The sequence below is a fragment of the Larus michahellis genome, chromosome 6, assembly GCF_964199755.1.
Source record: "Larus michahellis chromosome 6, bLarMic1.1, whole genome shotgun sequence".
Lineage (NCBI taxonomy): Eukaryota > Metazoa > Chordata > Aves > Charadriiformes > Laridae > Larus > Larus michahellis.
Genome location: NC_133901.1, coordinates 56,027,262 through 56,043,746, shown reverse-complemented (window position 1 = coordinate 56,043,746; position 16,485 = coordinate 56,027,262). Strand labels below are relative to the sequence as shown.

The following is a 16,485-nucleotide window of genomic DNA, read 5'->3' as shown; positions in this document are numbered from 1 at the left end:
ACTGTGAGTAAAGAAAAATGAAGAAAATGACTATTCTGTTGACTCTTAAATTTTTCAGTTTGGCAGTGAAGCCAAACTTTGCATTATGTCATTTAAGTGACTGTCATTTAAAGACTTCCTTCTGTAGTTTTTAGTTTCTTATTTCTACTTTTGATAGTCCATCACTGTCAATATTTACATGAGATCTACTGTCATTTTGATCACACACTTTAATGCTGTTTTACTTTAAGCTGCTGCTAGACTGTGGTTTGGGGAATGGTGGATCTTCAGAAAGCGGTACAGAAGCTGTTGTGGCCCAGCACAGAGTACTTATCTTCTGTCAACTTAAAAGTATGCTGGATATAGTGGAGCATGACCTTCTCAGACCTCAGTTACCTTCAGTTACTTACTTACGACTAGATGGCAGCATACCTGCTGGTCAGAGGCATTCCATTGTTTCACGGTAAGCATATCCCTTCATAACCAATATGAGGCCAACTGTAATGAACTATATGATTTATATAGTACAAAATTGTTCCTTTGTCTGCCTCAAAAGTAGTTGGGGTTCATAAATTCATTATTTAAATTAAATTTACCATGCTTAACTTTTCTTATATGCAGGTTTAATAATGACCCATCTATAGATGTTCTTTTGCTCACCACTCATGTTGGTGGATTGGGACTTAACTTAACAGGGGCTGATACAGTAGTATTTGTGGAACATGACTGGAACCCAATGAGAGACCTGCAAGCCATGGATCGGGCACATCGCATTGGGCAGGTGAAAAACTCTTTTAATTTCTCTTCAGTTTTTTTCTCTTGCTGAACTCCTCTTTCTTTGAATTTGGATAAAGTTGTAGCATATAATAAAAGTGACATCTGGGACTTCCCACCAAGCTTCCATTCATATTGCATTCTTGCAAATATGCCAGATGTTGAAGTGTGTACTTTCTTATCCTATCCCCAACTTGGTGTGCCTTCTCTTCTGTACTTCCTGAGCTGCTGAGGAGAGGCCAGGGATGAATCACCCTTCAGTGGAGGAAGAGATGCAACTGAGACAAGGAGCTGGGGAAGCCCTAAGGGTTGTCCTCTGATGACAGGGAAAGAGCGACTGCTGTTAGTCTCCCTCTACAGCTGTAAAAAGCAGTGAATTCTTAACTTACTGCGCACAGATGGAGTTGCAGGTGCCTCTACTGTATGCTAGCATAGTCTCATTCTTTTCATCTAACATCAGTCAAGCTTATTCAGTAACTACTGAAGAGTAACTCCAAGCCAAACTGCTACCAGACTGTCCACGATGCATACTTTAAAAGGTTATGCTTTCTTGAATACCTAAGATGATATTTTTTAGCGAAGTGTGCTTTTTTTCTTTCAGAAACGTGTTGTTAATGTATATCGCCTGATAACCAGGGGAACTCTAGAGGAGAAGATCATGGGTCTTCAAAAGTTCAAAATGAATATTGCAAATACAGTGATCAGCCAAGAAAATGCAAGCCTACAGAGCATGGGAACAGAACAGCTTCTTGATCTGTTCACTCTTGACAAGGTAAAAAACTATTTTTACAAATACCTACCAAAAATAGAGAAAGCTTAGTGAAAAGCTTTGCTTTGAACTGTAAAATTTAATCGGATGAATACTTGGAATGTTGGAATGATGAATAGTAGACAGCTCTCTGAAAACCAGGATGAAGTGACATGCCCCCCAAAGGAATCATCAGACTCAAAGAATTTAGTATATTCCTGAAAACATTATTCTGTATATTAATTGATTTTTTTCTTTTGTGAAGGATGGGAAAACTGAAAAAGCAGATACCTCTACCTCTTCTGGGAAAGCGTCAATGAAATCAGTACTCGAAAACCTTGGAGAACTATGGGATCAAGAACAGTATGACACTGAATACAGTCTTGAAAACTTTATGCATTCATTAAAGTAACCATCATATATTCGTAATGCAACTGCTGCTAGTTCACGTATTTTTCTGCTGATATTCAGCAAACTTCAAAGCATATATAGTGAACCTTTAGCTTAATGTGTAAATAGACTTACTAAAAGAAGAATCTTCAAAAGACTGGCACTAAGTAGTGTCACCTGTTTCACTGGGGAGTTATTCTGTCTTAAACATTTGCACTGTATAAAAGAAATTTAAATGTAAACATTGTGAGGTGGTTTGAATTTTACTTGTTCTGAACGGCTTCAAATTCTTACTTGGTAGAAGAATAAAACAAAGGAAGTTTTTACTTATGTTAACAAGTGTTACTTCTGTTTGAAGTTAAGTCCACCATTATTTCTTTCTGTATCTATAATAGTTTTGTACAGTTGTTTCAGTGAGTACTTCAGGTTGTTCAGTGTACATTTTTCTTTTAAACACAACTTGCTTTTACGGTGTATTAAAAAACAATTTTCAACTTTCATTCAGATCATTTCAGGACTTGTGTTACCAGAGGCAAAGCCTAGAAGCCTTGAAAGTATTGAATAATTAAAGGGCACTAGATATGTGCACCCACCTTTGTATATTGAGTATAAATATATTATGCTCTTCGGTCTTTTTGACACCATCTTGAGAGAACAGCTGACTTGAACTTTTTAATGTAATGAGCTATATTAAATACAGGTAATGGCCTGTTTGAGGCCATGTTTGCATCCTGTTAGCAGGGGTGTACTTTTTTAATTTATCTATAAGGCTAGAATATAGCCACTTTGAGAGATGCATGTATTAGTATGTTTCAATCCTATATATTTTTTGTAACTAAAAGAAATTAAATATACGGACAGACATTTTCCAGAAGTAGATTTTACACTGTCTAGGATTCCAAAATCCATGCTCAAGTGACTGTTTACTAAACTGATGCATGATTTAAAGCTTCTTAAAGGAAGAGGGAGGACTTTTTTTTTTCTTTAGGAGAAAATACACATAGAAATACCTACATTCAGTTTGAGGGAATTGAATAGTTGAAACTGTGTAACAAAGATAGTAAAGGACTTCATTAGCAGTAAGTGCGAATAATATGGCTGTATGTTATGCAGCTTTTTATAAAAGGGAGGCAGTAGTAAAAGTGTGTTTCTAGATGTGCATATGTACCAGTATATGCACTTTTTATAAATATTAAATTATAGATAACTTACAGCAGTTGTCTGAATACATAGAATATATGTATAAATATAAAACCTAAGGTTTGTAGCTTGCTGTGTGCTTAAGCATCAGAGCTTAAAACCACCAGAGACCTCAACTATGTAAAATAAGATTGTTTTAAAACATATATATAAATCAAGACTGTTCTGCAGCATTGGAGATGAATTAATGTCACATTTCAGTAGTTATGAACTGCCATATTGTAACTAAATTAGCATTCCATGAAAATAAACAAAACTGGGAATATATAACTTGCATGTTGTATATGTCCATGTTTAGGTTCTTTTCTGTAGAGAAGACTTTTTCACTGTAGCTAAGTAACAAAACTAATGCTTTTGGAAATTACAGCTGGATTACTAGTATTAGTTCACTTCTGCCTTCATACATAGAATATTTCTGTTGTGCTTCCAACTGATAATCCAAGCAAGCAGGAGAGACGAGATGGGGCTTGGTGTTCTGTTTACAAAGAAATTATAATGCTGGAATACTGGGTACTTTAAGATACTTGGTGGGGTAATCTGGCGGTACTGCCCAGAAATAACAAGATATTTGAATAAAAAAGCCTCTTATTTAGTCATAAAACACTGTATATGTTTTTTCTTCAAGAGTTTTATTAGCTGCAGTGGTAGGAAACTGTTTGGCTCCTGTTGGAAAATAAATGTACAGCAAGGGACTGCTTTAAACCAGTTATTTATCACATTGAGGTTGCTATGCAACCATAATACTGTTAGTGATGGCTCCCTTGGATATGACATCAAAAAGAGTCCTGCGCCTGGAAAATGGGGGGGAAGCAGAACCTAGAATAATTGTTTCAAGATTACTATATGTACTGACTGATCTTAAGTGTTCTGTGAATTAACACTTTCAAAATAGAAGCCAGCTGGAACACTGCACTAAATATATAAAATACATTTTTAGTTACCTTAATATTTAACTTGGAGCTTTTCTATGCTCCCCAAGCTGGCAGACCATTTACCGTGATCTGTCTTGTTAGTGCAGTGTTCTCACTGCACAAACTGGATTTGCTTACAGCAAAACTCAAGCAAGAAATACATTTTTGGCTTGCCTCTAACTGCATTTGAGCTGTTTAATGGGTACTCAGCTGGACCAGACCAGGGATTGGGCTGAAATAGAAAAGTTTTTTATCTCTAGGCTGAAATAAAAACTTCAAAGATAGCACAGGGATGTCAGGTTCTCAGCACCAACCATTTTTCTCTGCCCCTACTGCAGTGTATTCCTTGCTAATAAAGACACAGCCTAAATCTTGAATTGACTGCAAGTTCAGTCATTGCAGACCCCAAAAAACATGACCTGTGAGTAGAACCACGCATGCCCAAGGCTTGATGCATTGTGTGTAATTTGCACTGAATTAACTAGTCTATATCCATTATTTAATGGCATCAGAACACCACCAATAGTCGCCAAAGCCAGCCCTCCAAATTATTGAGGTCCCAGATTCAATGCTCGCTCATTTGCGAAAACTAAGTACCTCTTAGGTGACCCGATTCTGGGCTGGAAGAACTGCTTTGAAACAACGTATACATAATGGTGCTTTTCAACCAAACTTCAAGACTGCTTGAAATTCTTCTTGAAACTAAATGGAAAACTATCTTCTGCAGACATGCACCAAGTCTGTATAAATATTCCTTCTGAAATGTCTGTTAAACTAAGAATTCAATCTGACAAGTCTGTCTTCATGTGTCATCTTCAGAATCCATTTAAGCGGGAAGCTGCTTGCTTTCTGCAAATGTAGTTATGACTATTGCAGGGGATTTTTTTTTTTTGTCATGTTCCCTAATGCTTTTCTAAGCATTAGGAAGTGGGTGGGGTTTTTTTTTTCCAAGCTTGCTGAAATCAAAATTACACTAAAGATCCAAGGTCTCCATACTCATGATTTAGTTCAGCTCGCATTAGTTCACGCTTAGTCTTTTTCTTTAGTCTTTTGTAGTAGATGCCCATTGTCTCTAGAAAGCTTGCATTTTACCTTCAAGCTACCAGACTTAAAGAAAAATACTTACACTCCCCATTAGTGGTATCCCCAACTTTACTACCATCCCATGGTTCTACACGTTACTAAGGCAAGTAAACGTATCTTTCTAATTAAGTCTTAATTCAAGCAGAAGTAGGACAACTTAAGCCGTGTTAGGAACTGTGGAAAACTTCCAAGATGAAAACATACTTGCGTATGTAAGATTTTATTAACTTGCTTACAAATGGCAAATAATATGGCATTAAATATAGCTAGGCATGCAGCATTAAATAGAGCTTTGGCGTAGGGCAAGCTTTAAGTCTTTTAAGGACCACAGCAATAACTGACTTGTGGCTGGTGATAAGTTGCTTTGTAATCAAAAGCTTGGAAACTGCAGTTTTTTCTTTAAGCTAAGCAGGAGATGTGTTACGGTAAAAATTAATTCACCTTTTAAATCACATTTAAGCGAGTTACTTCAAGGGCATCTCTCTGAGTATAAGCATTCTTTTAGAGATGATTATTCATCTGAATTCTTTCAGTGTCCTAATAAAAGACATGACCTTTGAATTTGTTTCAGAAACTGTATTAGTTGGCTCCTTATCTTCTAGTGGCTTCACTAGTTCTTCAGTATTCCGATCTACAGCAGGCTTGGAGGTATCTGTTCAGTTACACTGTTAATTTTTAAGGCTAACACACTGTTCAGGAATCAAGCTTTAGTTGCTACTTCAGCAGACAAAACTGGAGTCAAACCCTGGCTGAAATGGGGGATTCTGCCCAACAAAGGAAAGTGTCCACTGGTGTGAGATTGTCAGAACTCCAGTACAGGGATGCCACTCCTGGGAGGTGCTCCTGTGAGGACCATACAGCAGCCGGGTAACAGAGCTCTGACCTCATAGTGACATAACTCACAGTGATCTTGGATGTGACCTAAGGGGAAGATGCATTTCTTCATTCTGGTGCGTGCATGCACAAGCAGAGCTTTCTGCTGGCATGATGGTGGCTTTGGTGGAGGGAAGGTATTAAACAAGTGAGCAGATCGCAAAAAAACAAAATGGCAATCCACAGACTTCGAGCAGGCTTTCAGTCCTCTCCATTTATAAGCCTTAAACAACAAAAAAACCTTAATTTTCATAGAATCATAGAATACTTTTAATTGGAAGAGACCTTAAAGATCATCAAGTCCAACTGTTAACCTAATACTGCCAAGCTACCACTAAACCATGTCCCTCAGCACTACATCTACACATCTTTTAAACACCCCCAGCAATAGCGACTCGACCCCTTCCCTGGGCAGCCTGTTCCTAATTTTTCCTAATATCCAATCTAAACCTCCCCTGGCACAACTCAAGGCCGTTTCTTCTTGTCCTGTCACTTGTACTTGGGAGAAGAGACTGACCCCCACCTCTCTACAACCTCCTTTCAGGTAGTTGTAGGGAGGGATAAGGTCTCCCCTCAGCCTCCTCTTTTCCAGGCTAAGCAACCCCAGTTCCCTCAGCAGCTCCTCATAAGAGTTGTGCTCTGGACCCCTCACCAGCTATGCTGCCCTTCTCTGGACCTGCTCCAGCACCCCAATGTCTTTTGTGGTGAGGGGCCCAAAACTGAATACAGTACTGGCCAAGTACAAAGGTACCATCACTTCCCTATAGTCCTGCTGGCCACACCATTTCAAATACAACCCAGAATGCTATTGGCCGCCTTGGCCGCCTGAGCACACTGCTGGCTCATACTCAGATAGCTGTCAACCAATACCCCCAGGTCCTTTTCCACGGGGCAGCTTTCCAGCCACTCTTCTCTAAGCCTGCATGGGGTTGTTGTACAGGACCCAGCACTTGGCCTTGTTGAACCTCATACCATTGGCCTCAGCCCATTGATCCAGGCTGTCCAGATCCCTCTGCAGAACCTTCCTACCCTCAAGCAGATCAACATTCTCGCCTAACTTGGTATCATCTGCCAACCTATTGAGGGTGCACTCGATCCGCTCATCCAGACTGTTGATCAAGATATTAAACAGAACAGGCCCCAGTACTGAGCCCTGGGGAACACCACTTGTGAACAGCCACCAACTGGATTTAACTCCATTCACCACAACGCCTTGGGCCCAGCCTTCCAGCCAGTTTTTAACCCAGCGAAGTGTATGCCCATCCAAGTCATGAGCAGCCAGTTTCTTCAGGAGCATGCTGTGAGAAACAGAGTCAAAAGCTTTACTATAGTCTAGGTAGACAACAGCCACAGCCCTTCCCTCATCCACTAAGCAGATCACCTTGTCACAGAAGGTCAGGTTAGTCAAGCAGGACCTGCCTTTCATAAACCCATGCTGACTGGGGCCTGATCACCTGGTTGTCCTCTATGTGCCACATGATGGCACTCAAGATGATCTGCTCTGCTGATCTGATTTTCTTCTATTTCTTAAGGTATCTTTAATTTAACATAGAGAGGAGAAGGTCTGTGCCAAGCTCCTATGTATCTTTTTTTCTTGATCAACAGCTAACATTTCAAACACTTAAAAATCTTTTGCTTCACCTATCAGTAGAGCTGTCCAAAAATATTTTAAATAGATTCAGTACTTTCTTTTTCTATTTAAATTTCAAGAAAATGCAGTACATCTCATGAAATGCAATTTCAGTAAAATTAAGGTTTCTATTGGCACTGGTTGGAAGGAGTTAAGACCAGGAGGCCCCTTCACTTAAAGCTGAAGTCTTTTGGAACAATGATTTGTTAACTCTCAGAGTAGGCAGTATAAAAATAGGTCTCGAGTACTTTATATCAGGAAACCAAGTCTAATAGATTTGTCTTTTTACTGCTTTTATAGAGGAATGCCAAGGCTAAAGGAGAAATACCACCTCTTCATCACACAAGGGATTTACAAAACTGAGACACCAAGATAGACACATACTATAATGATTAGCACCAGAAGCAGTCAGTGCGGGGGAAAAAAAAAAAAGACATCTTCAGAGGAAGGTTTGAATTCTGAGCAGCAAAAGGTGTGGTAAAGGCTTAGGATCATACTGTGCAAAATAAGAAAATGAAATACTGATCATATTAAACAAACAAGATTAAGGAGGGACTGCATGTGGTTGTAAGGTACTCGTACAAAGGAGCCACATTAGGTTCAACTTTTACCTAGAGCTTTCCAGGCACAGATGCCACAACATGACAGATAAGGGTAGGGTGCTTTCACTATGCCCATGTAAGAAATCCCACCGTCGCACAATAAGACTATTTGCTCGGTCCTTCATAAAGTCAGGAATGATTAACCAACAAGCATACCAGCCACCAACTTCATGTTTGAAAATTACACTTACTTCCTAGAAAAAGGAAGATAACTGTCAAAAAAGAAATGTATTTCAAATACTACTGTTGGAGTTTTCAAGATAAAGATTTAAGCTGCAATATGGCAATGACTGTAATTTCTATCAATTCTGATAGATTTTTCTCTTATCAACTAGAGCCCATCCAGTTCAGTGACTTGACTGCCTCTCCAAGTGCTAATATTGCCATGCCAGCTGGGTGAGGTGCCACCCTCCACCATCATCTCTCTGAATGTGTCATTCCTCACACACTACTATAATTCAACAGACTGGTGCACCACTGATCTCTCATTAAAATTGGAGGAACATACAGCTGAATAGGATGAGAGGCTGGTTTTCAGAATCCAAAGCTTCAAGCTGATGAACAGTCTGATAGTCTGATATGAACAGTCCGATATGAAAAAATTAGCAGATCTGCTGCTTACACAAAACAGGGACAAGGATGAACTTACATTTACTAAAAAGTTGCCACTTAAAACCATTTTAGGATACACATACGTGAAAGACTCTACAAACTCTAATTCTAATCTATGCCAAATCTTGAATATTTTAAATGGAAGAAAGGAATGGCTGAAGAAACAAAGTACTTAACACCAGATAACATTAGGAAACTCAGACATGGATTTAGGAACTTTGTTATCTTTCCCTCCCCTAAACCTTAAAAAAGTCACATGCTCAAAACATGCTATTTTCTTAGCTCTATCACATGGATAGCTAACTCAGTGTTGGGTGTTTGCTGTTAATTTAGCAAGTAATCGAGAAACATATGCTCTTAAAAATGATGACCTGCAGTATTTTCTTTGAAGTAAAATTCAGACCAGGATTTGCAAAGTTGTATGAGGAAAATTCCACATACTAAAGGAAAATGTTTACTGCTCAATTTCCCTTTTTAGATTAGGGAAGGAAGTCGATCCAGAGAGCAGAAACTTCAAACCCATAAATTTAGACTCAGGTACTAAAGCTGCAGGAAAAGTAGGGAAGGGTAAAGCGCAGAAATGGGGAGAAGGAAGAGTAATACGCTGCACCCTGCCAAAGGGCTCTTCCAGGAATGCAGCAAATTGAACTAATCTGCAGTTCACCCAGAGGCTCAGAAATAGCTGAGCTATCGGAACACGCTGGCCACGTCGCCAATACACTCTGGTTCCAGGGGCCTTTGCAGGGTGAGGCTGCTCTGTCCATGCCAAGTCTGTGCCTGCCAGAGATTTCCCATATGTCAGAGTAATTACATTTCATAGTTTATGCCGGCTGGCTGCTTAGATACTCCATCAAAAAAACAGGATCACTTATCAGTATACCGGCAGCAAGTGAATTGAGTGGTTAGCTGTGGTATGCTTTTTCCTACTGTTTCTGTGTTATTTCTCTTTGAATAAATATTGTTCTCTCCAGATACACATTTATGTATTCTGACCCTGTTTCGGATGACTCATGCTGCACTTATGGCAATTTAATTATCGATCACAGCCTAGCATCCTAGAAGTAAAGACTTCAAATAGATATCTGTAACAATGAGCCAAGGGAAGAGCTAATGCAGATGTTCAAATCTAACTGCTTTTGCAAGTTAGTAAACAGAGCTTGAAAAATGTCAATTGAATTGTATATGATCTCTGCCATAGCCAGAGAAGGAAGACATTAAAGAGGTATCAACTCCCAGAAAGTAACACACTTTGACTCCTGCCTTTCTTCTGAATCAGAGCTACTTCACTTCGGAGCAAAACTGACTTTTGACTCTGTGCTACCAAAACAAGTGTGGCTTTAGAAGAATGCTGCACTGTATTTTGATCTATTTCTCCATGCTGCCCACATCTCCTCTCAGTCCAAATTATAAAACACTTCTGTGACACTTGCAGCTGTTCACCCTTGGTGTCTCTGTCTTGCAAGTATCATCACTTGCAACACACAACAATCTTGTCAACCAAACTAACAAGTACTGAGGTGTTATTTCCTGTTCTTTTGGAAGCTTTGGATACCTATATAAACATAAGCAAAGTTCACATCTGTGCCTAAAGTCAAAATACTGCCCACACTCATATTCAAGAGCACGTATTTTTCAAGAGAGTACAGAGAAAAGTATCATGCACACTAACCAAACCAACAGTCAATGCCAGCCCACCAGTGTTTGTCTTTATAATTAATTTATTGCATTAGGTATCATATCAGTTCATTTTCAAGATGGAAAGGACAACATGGCAGAATTCAAAGTTGATACTTCTGCTTTCTTTGCTGCCCTGGTAAGAGCTGCAAGATGTGATCAGCATTTCAGGCTCCTCACGGCTGGCTCAGTCAGCAGTAGTTAATTATTGTTTATAAAATGCAGAACTGTGTGTTCTTGCAGTTACAAGTTACATCACTCTTTGGCGGTGCCTATTATTTATCAGCTGAAGAGCAAGGCAACAAACAAAGCAAGAAGAGTAGAAAAGAAAAATAATACCATGACAGTTTACATGGGCTGTGTGGGGTCAGGGAAAGTGAAGGAAGAAGAGGAGACATGAGATGCGCTTGCCACCAGCCCATTTTCCCTGGCTCAGTTTGGTCTACCTCTCCCAAGTTCCTACTGTGCAGTATTTTTGCCTCCAATATAGATGTGGTCACAGCTCCTGAAGCCACCACGGCGGTGGTGGAAGAGATTGGAATCCCTTAACCCTGGGGTCTCCGTGTGCTGCTTCATGCCCTTCCCACCCTGCTGTGCCATGACCAGCGGAGAAAACAAACCAGGCAGCCTGAAAGTCCAAATAAGCGTAAGCGGCAGATGGCTGCGAAGAGCCCACAGCTTCTTGCATCTCCACACAAACCCAGAGAAAATGCAACCCTTACACATGGGCTCCGAGGCCCAACGCTGGCTGCAAGGATGCAGCAGCCAGGGCTGCCTTCATACCATCCCTCCCTCTTAAAATAAAAAAAAAATTAAAAAAATAAAAAAAAACCAAACCAAAACAAAAAAACAACAGAAGAAAAGGCCTCAAAATCACAAGCCCCTCACTCACCCCGACAGTTCCGCGCCCGGGCACGCGCACCAGGAGCCGCGCGGACGTTACTTTCCGTTGGGCAGCACGCGCGGCGCGGCCCGACCCGCCCCGCCCCACCCGACCCGTCGAACCTTCCAGAAGCCGCCGCCCCGGCCCCGGCCCCAGCCCCAGCCCCAGCCCCGGCCGCCTGCCCAGGTAACTTAACGCTTCGTAGGGACAGTGGAGGGACAGGGCAGGCTCCCCCCGGCAGCCCCCGCCTCCCTCAGAGGCGCCAACTGTCGCCTCCGCCCGGTGCACCCCAGCCCCGGGTTTGCCGTTGAGCACCCCCCACGAAAAATAAACCACCTCACAAGCAAAGGCGAGGCGGGTTGGGCTGTGCTTCAGTACCGCTCGGCTTCTGCTAGAGAAGCTCCCGTGGGTTTTTTAGGGTTTTCGCAGCCCTGCAGGCCAAACTATGGTGCTTAGCCCAAGGAGGTGGCACGTGTGCTGTTTGGAAGTGATTGTAGAGCAGTAAAATCACCGTATTCATCTGTATTGTGTTTGTTTCCTGAGAAGTGAGGGTCAACCTGGATTTGGGACTGAGTTGCGTGCCTTATGAATTTATCTATTTAAGGTCTCTAGAGGCAAGGAGACGACTTCTCTGTTTCCTTAGTCTGCTGCTGGTCTGTCATATAGTAGGACTTGCATCCATGGCAGAGATGTATTCGAGGCACTAAATGGCTTCTGCAATTATTAGATGCCTTTATCAGCTTTGCTTTGGCATTTAATCAGACACAAAAGCTATTTATTGCCTCATAAACTCCTCTGCAGCAAACATTATCCTTTAATTAATCCCTGAAAATTACAAAGTCTGATGAGGTAACCTGTTTTTCACACCACCCAATTAAGCTTAGGAAAGTTTGTTGCTGTTTTCCCTTTCATTTTGTTTTTAGACAGTTGTCAGCTGGCCCAGTCAGAGAGCTTGTTAGGACAGGTAGTAGCAATTTAGCAGCATGGCACAGGTAACAAATACCAGCCAAATCACTGAGCTGTGAGGATTATTCACAGCTGAGAAACTTGGGAGATGAGTAAAAGTTAAACCCCGATTTAACTCACATTAAAATCAGAAGGGCAATCTGAGCAGCATGTGGCTTCAGAACTAAGTGATGTTACAGACTCATTAAAAGATTGGAGACAGCTGCTAATTAGGAGTATTTGAAGCTGAGGGCACAATAACAGAAGCAGATCTCTTGCATACTGAAAGATTTCAGATGCATACTTGCTTTATATATATCATGACTTTTTGTATATCAGCACTTACAGAAATTCAAAGCAGCTGAAAACAACTCAATACCTTAAGATATCCACCAGAATAATGTTTTGTGGCATAGATACAAGTTTTCTTACAGCATGGGCAAAAAGTTTTGCTACATCTACATACCCCAACCCATACCTTCACCAGAATCAGATGTTAGTTTTAAACTAAAGCAGTTCACAAAATAATAAAAGTATTAGGCATCATGTTTTCAAATGTCTGTCTGGCCATGTGAGGACTAGAATTATATCTGGAAATTCAAGGATCTTGTGTAAACTTGTTGAGCAGAGAGCTGTACTGGGGGGAGGGGAGCAAGAAACATTCCCATAAATATTTGGGAGTTGGCAGTGCTGAGTCCTACCTCATTGCTTCCCAGGGATGACTGATAAAAATTCTTGTGGAATTGCCATTGCCTGCTCAGAAACATGGTATCAAGAAAGAAGATATTTTCCTATATTTATTCAGGTTAGTTACTGAGTTGCAGAAAGGTGTCGGGATCATGTGATCAGCCAGTTCTCTGCAGACTTACAGCAAATGCTTCATGAACTGTGAATTGTATTTTAGGAAGTACGTAGTGATGCAGGGTGTAGAGTTTGTAGTTAAGGTAGTATAAATTTGATTTAGCACATGAAGTACAGGAAGGGCGGTTGCTCCAAAAATTGTTGCAACAAATTTCTCCATCAGCATTTAAAATTTCAAAAGCAAATTCTGAAAGAAAAAAGAAACAATCTCTTGTGTTTGAGAAATAGGAAAAGAGGAAAAGAAAAGCAGAAAAAAAATGTTGTGTTCCATGTCTCCTGTGGCTTTTTATTTTTCTTCATCACTGGAAGAAAAAAAAACACAAAAAACCCTTGACCTTGCTCTAATGTTAGCTCACAGCTGCTAGGGAATTTACATCTCCTGTGGCAGATGTTAATCATGGTGAGACTAAAGAGCAGTTCCACTTCAGTGACTCTTTGTATGTGTTCGTAGGTGGTAACATAGTCAGGACTCAAATTATAAGAGATTATGTTTTCAGAGATGTATTGAAAATTCCAACCCAGTAATTATGTTTTCCAAAGTAGTCCATTTGTGCTGCGTTACTGCTGGAGACATTCGGCATTGTCTAAATGATGTGTTCTTGCTGCCTGAGTTTCTGAAACATAAGTAGGGAAAAAAAAAAAGTAAGTAGGTGGATCCTGTTAAAATAAAACTTTTGTAAGTTAGGAAGTCTAAGACTTTATGCCCTAGGAGGAGGTGTGGTGAGGCAATGGAGTTGTATGTGTTGATAGACGGTACAGTTGTCAGCTTCCTGTATTGAGGGGGAGAATGGAGGGCAGAGGGATCCAAGGCTTGGGAAAAGATGAAGACAGCAACAGTTCAGTTAGCTAGTTTGGCCCCAGGAACAAATACACAAGCAGTTTTACACATCCCACAGTGTAGTAGCACCTTGGTATATATAGTCCACAGCTCATTAAAATGAAAAGAATAATAGTAGAAAACTTGGCAGTGAGACTTCGCGGAGTTCATTGTGAATTAAATTGGGTAACCAAATTATTTAGTTCTAATTCAAGATACAGGTAGATGAAGTGTGATAGTAAGAACAGATAGTCAGGAAGAGCGACACACACAAGCCTCTATCTTGGCCTTTGACTAGAGATCAGGACAGAGGTCCAAACCTGTGAGCTAACCTCAGCTAGGAAGTGCTGGCAGAAGTCCCTCATTATTCTGACTTTGGTGTTTCTAGACATTTAATTTCTGCTTTCTCATACACCTGTAACTTTTCCTTTATGAGCAGTATTTTTATCTCACCTAAACCAAAGCTGCATTCAGAAATAAGTGCTCCTTTTCCTGGTTGCGTAACAGGGCATGAATACCTGATAACAGCTGCTGTCCTTGTCTTTTAGAGCACAGCTGGAGCACCAGGGGGAAATGGCAGTGCTGGCCCTTCTGTCTTTCTTTTTACTGACTACAGTGCTTGTTCAGCAATGTTAGCATAAAGACATGCAACCCACTAGGCTATGAGTAGATCTGTGTGGGGCTGCTTTCTACCCTGAAACTGTGCCAGAACACAGAACAAATTGAAGGATCAGAAGGAGCAGAGAGTGTGAGAGTGAGTGTGTGAGAATATCTGTTTGCTTTCTGTAGTCTGGCATTTTACGTGCTTCTCTATGGGAGAGACTATAGTAGTGTCTCTGCATCACAAACTGTTCAGTTTATGCACATTGAGCAAAATTTCCTTTGGCTAAAATGCTAAAAAAGTCCTCGTAATGTGACTGCTACTTACCTACAGTTACTTCAAAAATGTTCTCTTACCTGTCTAGTGGATACAGAAACAACATAAGCAGAAGGGAATTTGTTTCCCCCGAATTACATCACTTGAATTTCTATTAAGCTTCTTTTCAGTCTAAATTAAAAATATCCCTGTTGTTTCAAAAAGATGACAGCATCCTGCCCAGTGGGCACTCTTACAGCCATTTGGCCTGCAGTGAAAAAATCAGCCTTGTTAGCTCTTCTTCTAAGAATAAAGAAAACCAAAAAAGTTAATGCAGGGGTCAGAGTTGCATCCTTTAGAATGTAATTCATCAAATGCGCTAATAAGAACGCTTTGTTATCATTTCTTAAATAGAGTGGTTGGATCAGAGCAACTTGAAGAATAGCAACAATCCAGCAGTGACCTCACCATATTAACCCTAGGACTTGGCAAGATAAAGAGAAGCCTGGAGCTGCTTGAGCAGTCTTCTGCATCGCTGAAACCAGCCTTGCCTCTCCATAAAGTCTCTTATGAGCAGGAAACTGAAGGTAAAGTCTCTTTGTCAGTATCACCAGTAGGGGGGATTGTCTCCTACAGCTCTAGCAGCAGTGCAGTGCAAAAGGCAGACAAAGGCGATACTATTATTCATGCTTTATTTGGTACACACAATGCGTTTTAATCTGCCTACCAGAAATCAAGCCAGATTGAGTCATAACTGTTGTGAGCTTGGATGCCTGAATTGTTCCTAATGGCTGAGTGAGCCTTTTTTTGCTGCTTCTGCCAATCTGATTTGCAATCCAAAGGGGTTTGTAGTGTTAACATAAGAACGTTGAATAGGTTTTGACTAATTCAGTCTCAGTTGAAAATGACTGTGTATGTAATGGGATATTTCTGAGAAGAAGCCTCTTGTATTGTGCTCTTCTGAGTACAAGGTTTGTTTGAATGTTGACATAGTCTTTACTGGACATCATAGCCATGTCTTTGAAGCATTGACCTAATAAAATCTAGCATGGGGGGTAGGGAGCCTGTTAAATGTGAAGCAAGCATAACTTCTCTACCCAACCCCGTCCCTCCAAACAGAGATCAGACTTTTGACTTCGGTTCTTTACACAGTGGGAAAGAACCAGCAATTAAAGCTTCTTAAATCCTTGTAGTTGTTGAGTGTAAAAATTAATAGTCACCAATAAATATTTTCTACAGTGGAGACAGAGGCAGAAACAGACCATCACACTGATTGCTTTTTTCTTTTGAAAAAAGGGCTGAGTTTATTGATAATTACAAGTGAGACCAATGCATTCCCGACTTGCTGTATGATCTCAGACAAGTCACTTATTTTTGGTCCTTCTGTTCCTTTTATGTGCTGTTTGTTTTGCCTGCTTAGACTAAAAGCACTTCAGGACAGACTCTGTCTCTCTGCTTTATGAATGCCAGGCCCCACAAAGCTCTGCTTTACTTTGAGGCCTTTAGATACTGATGAAACATAAATACCTTCAAAGACAGTTAGCAACACTGGCTTTGAATGGGAAGTCATAGCCTGGCCTTAGAAGGAGGAACTTTTACTACTGCTTTTACTTATCTGCTGATGAATATTGTCTTGGAAAGGAGGAG

General features: G+C 40.5%; 1 protein-coding gene across 1 annotated transcript in view; it reads left to right on the top strand.

The window, feature by feature from the left end:
• Positions 1-3,682, top strand: part of BTAF1 (B-TFIID TATA-box binding protein associated factor 1) — a 47,216-nt gene extending 43,534 nt beyond the window's left edge. The window contains exons 35-38 of the mRNA XM_074593286.1: positions 231-442; positions 601-760; positions 1,355-1,525; positions 1,767-3,682. Coding sequence (XP_074449387.1) covers positions 231-442; positions 601-760; positions 1,355-1,525; positions 1,767-1,913 — 690 coding nt within the window. The 3' untranslated portion in view covers positions 1,914-3,682. The remainder of the gene's footprint in view (positions 1-230; positions 443-600; positions 761-1,354; positions 1,526-1,766) is intronic.
• The last annotated feature ends 12,803 nt before the right edge of the window (positions 3,683-16,485 follow it).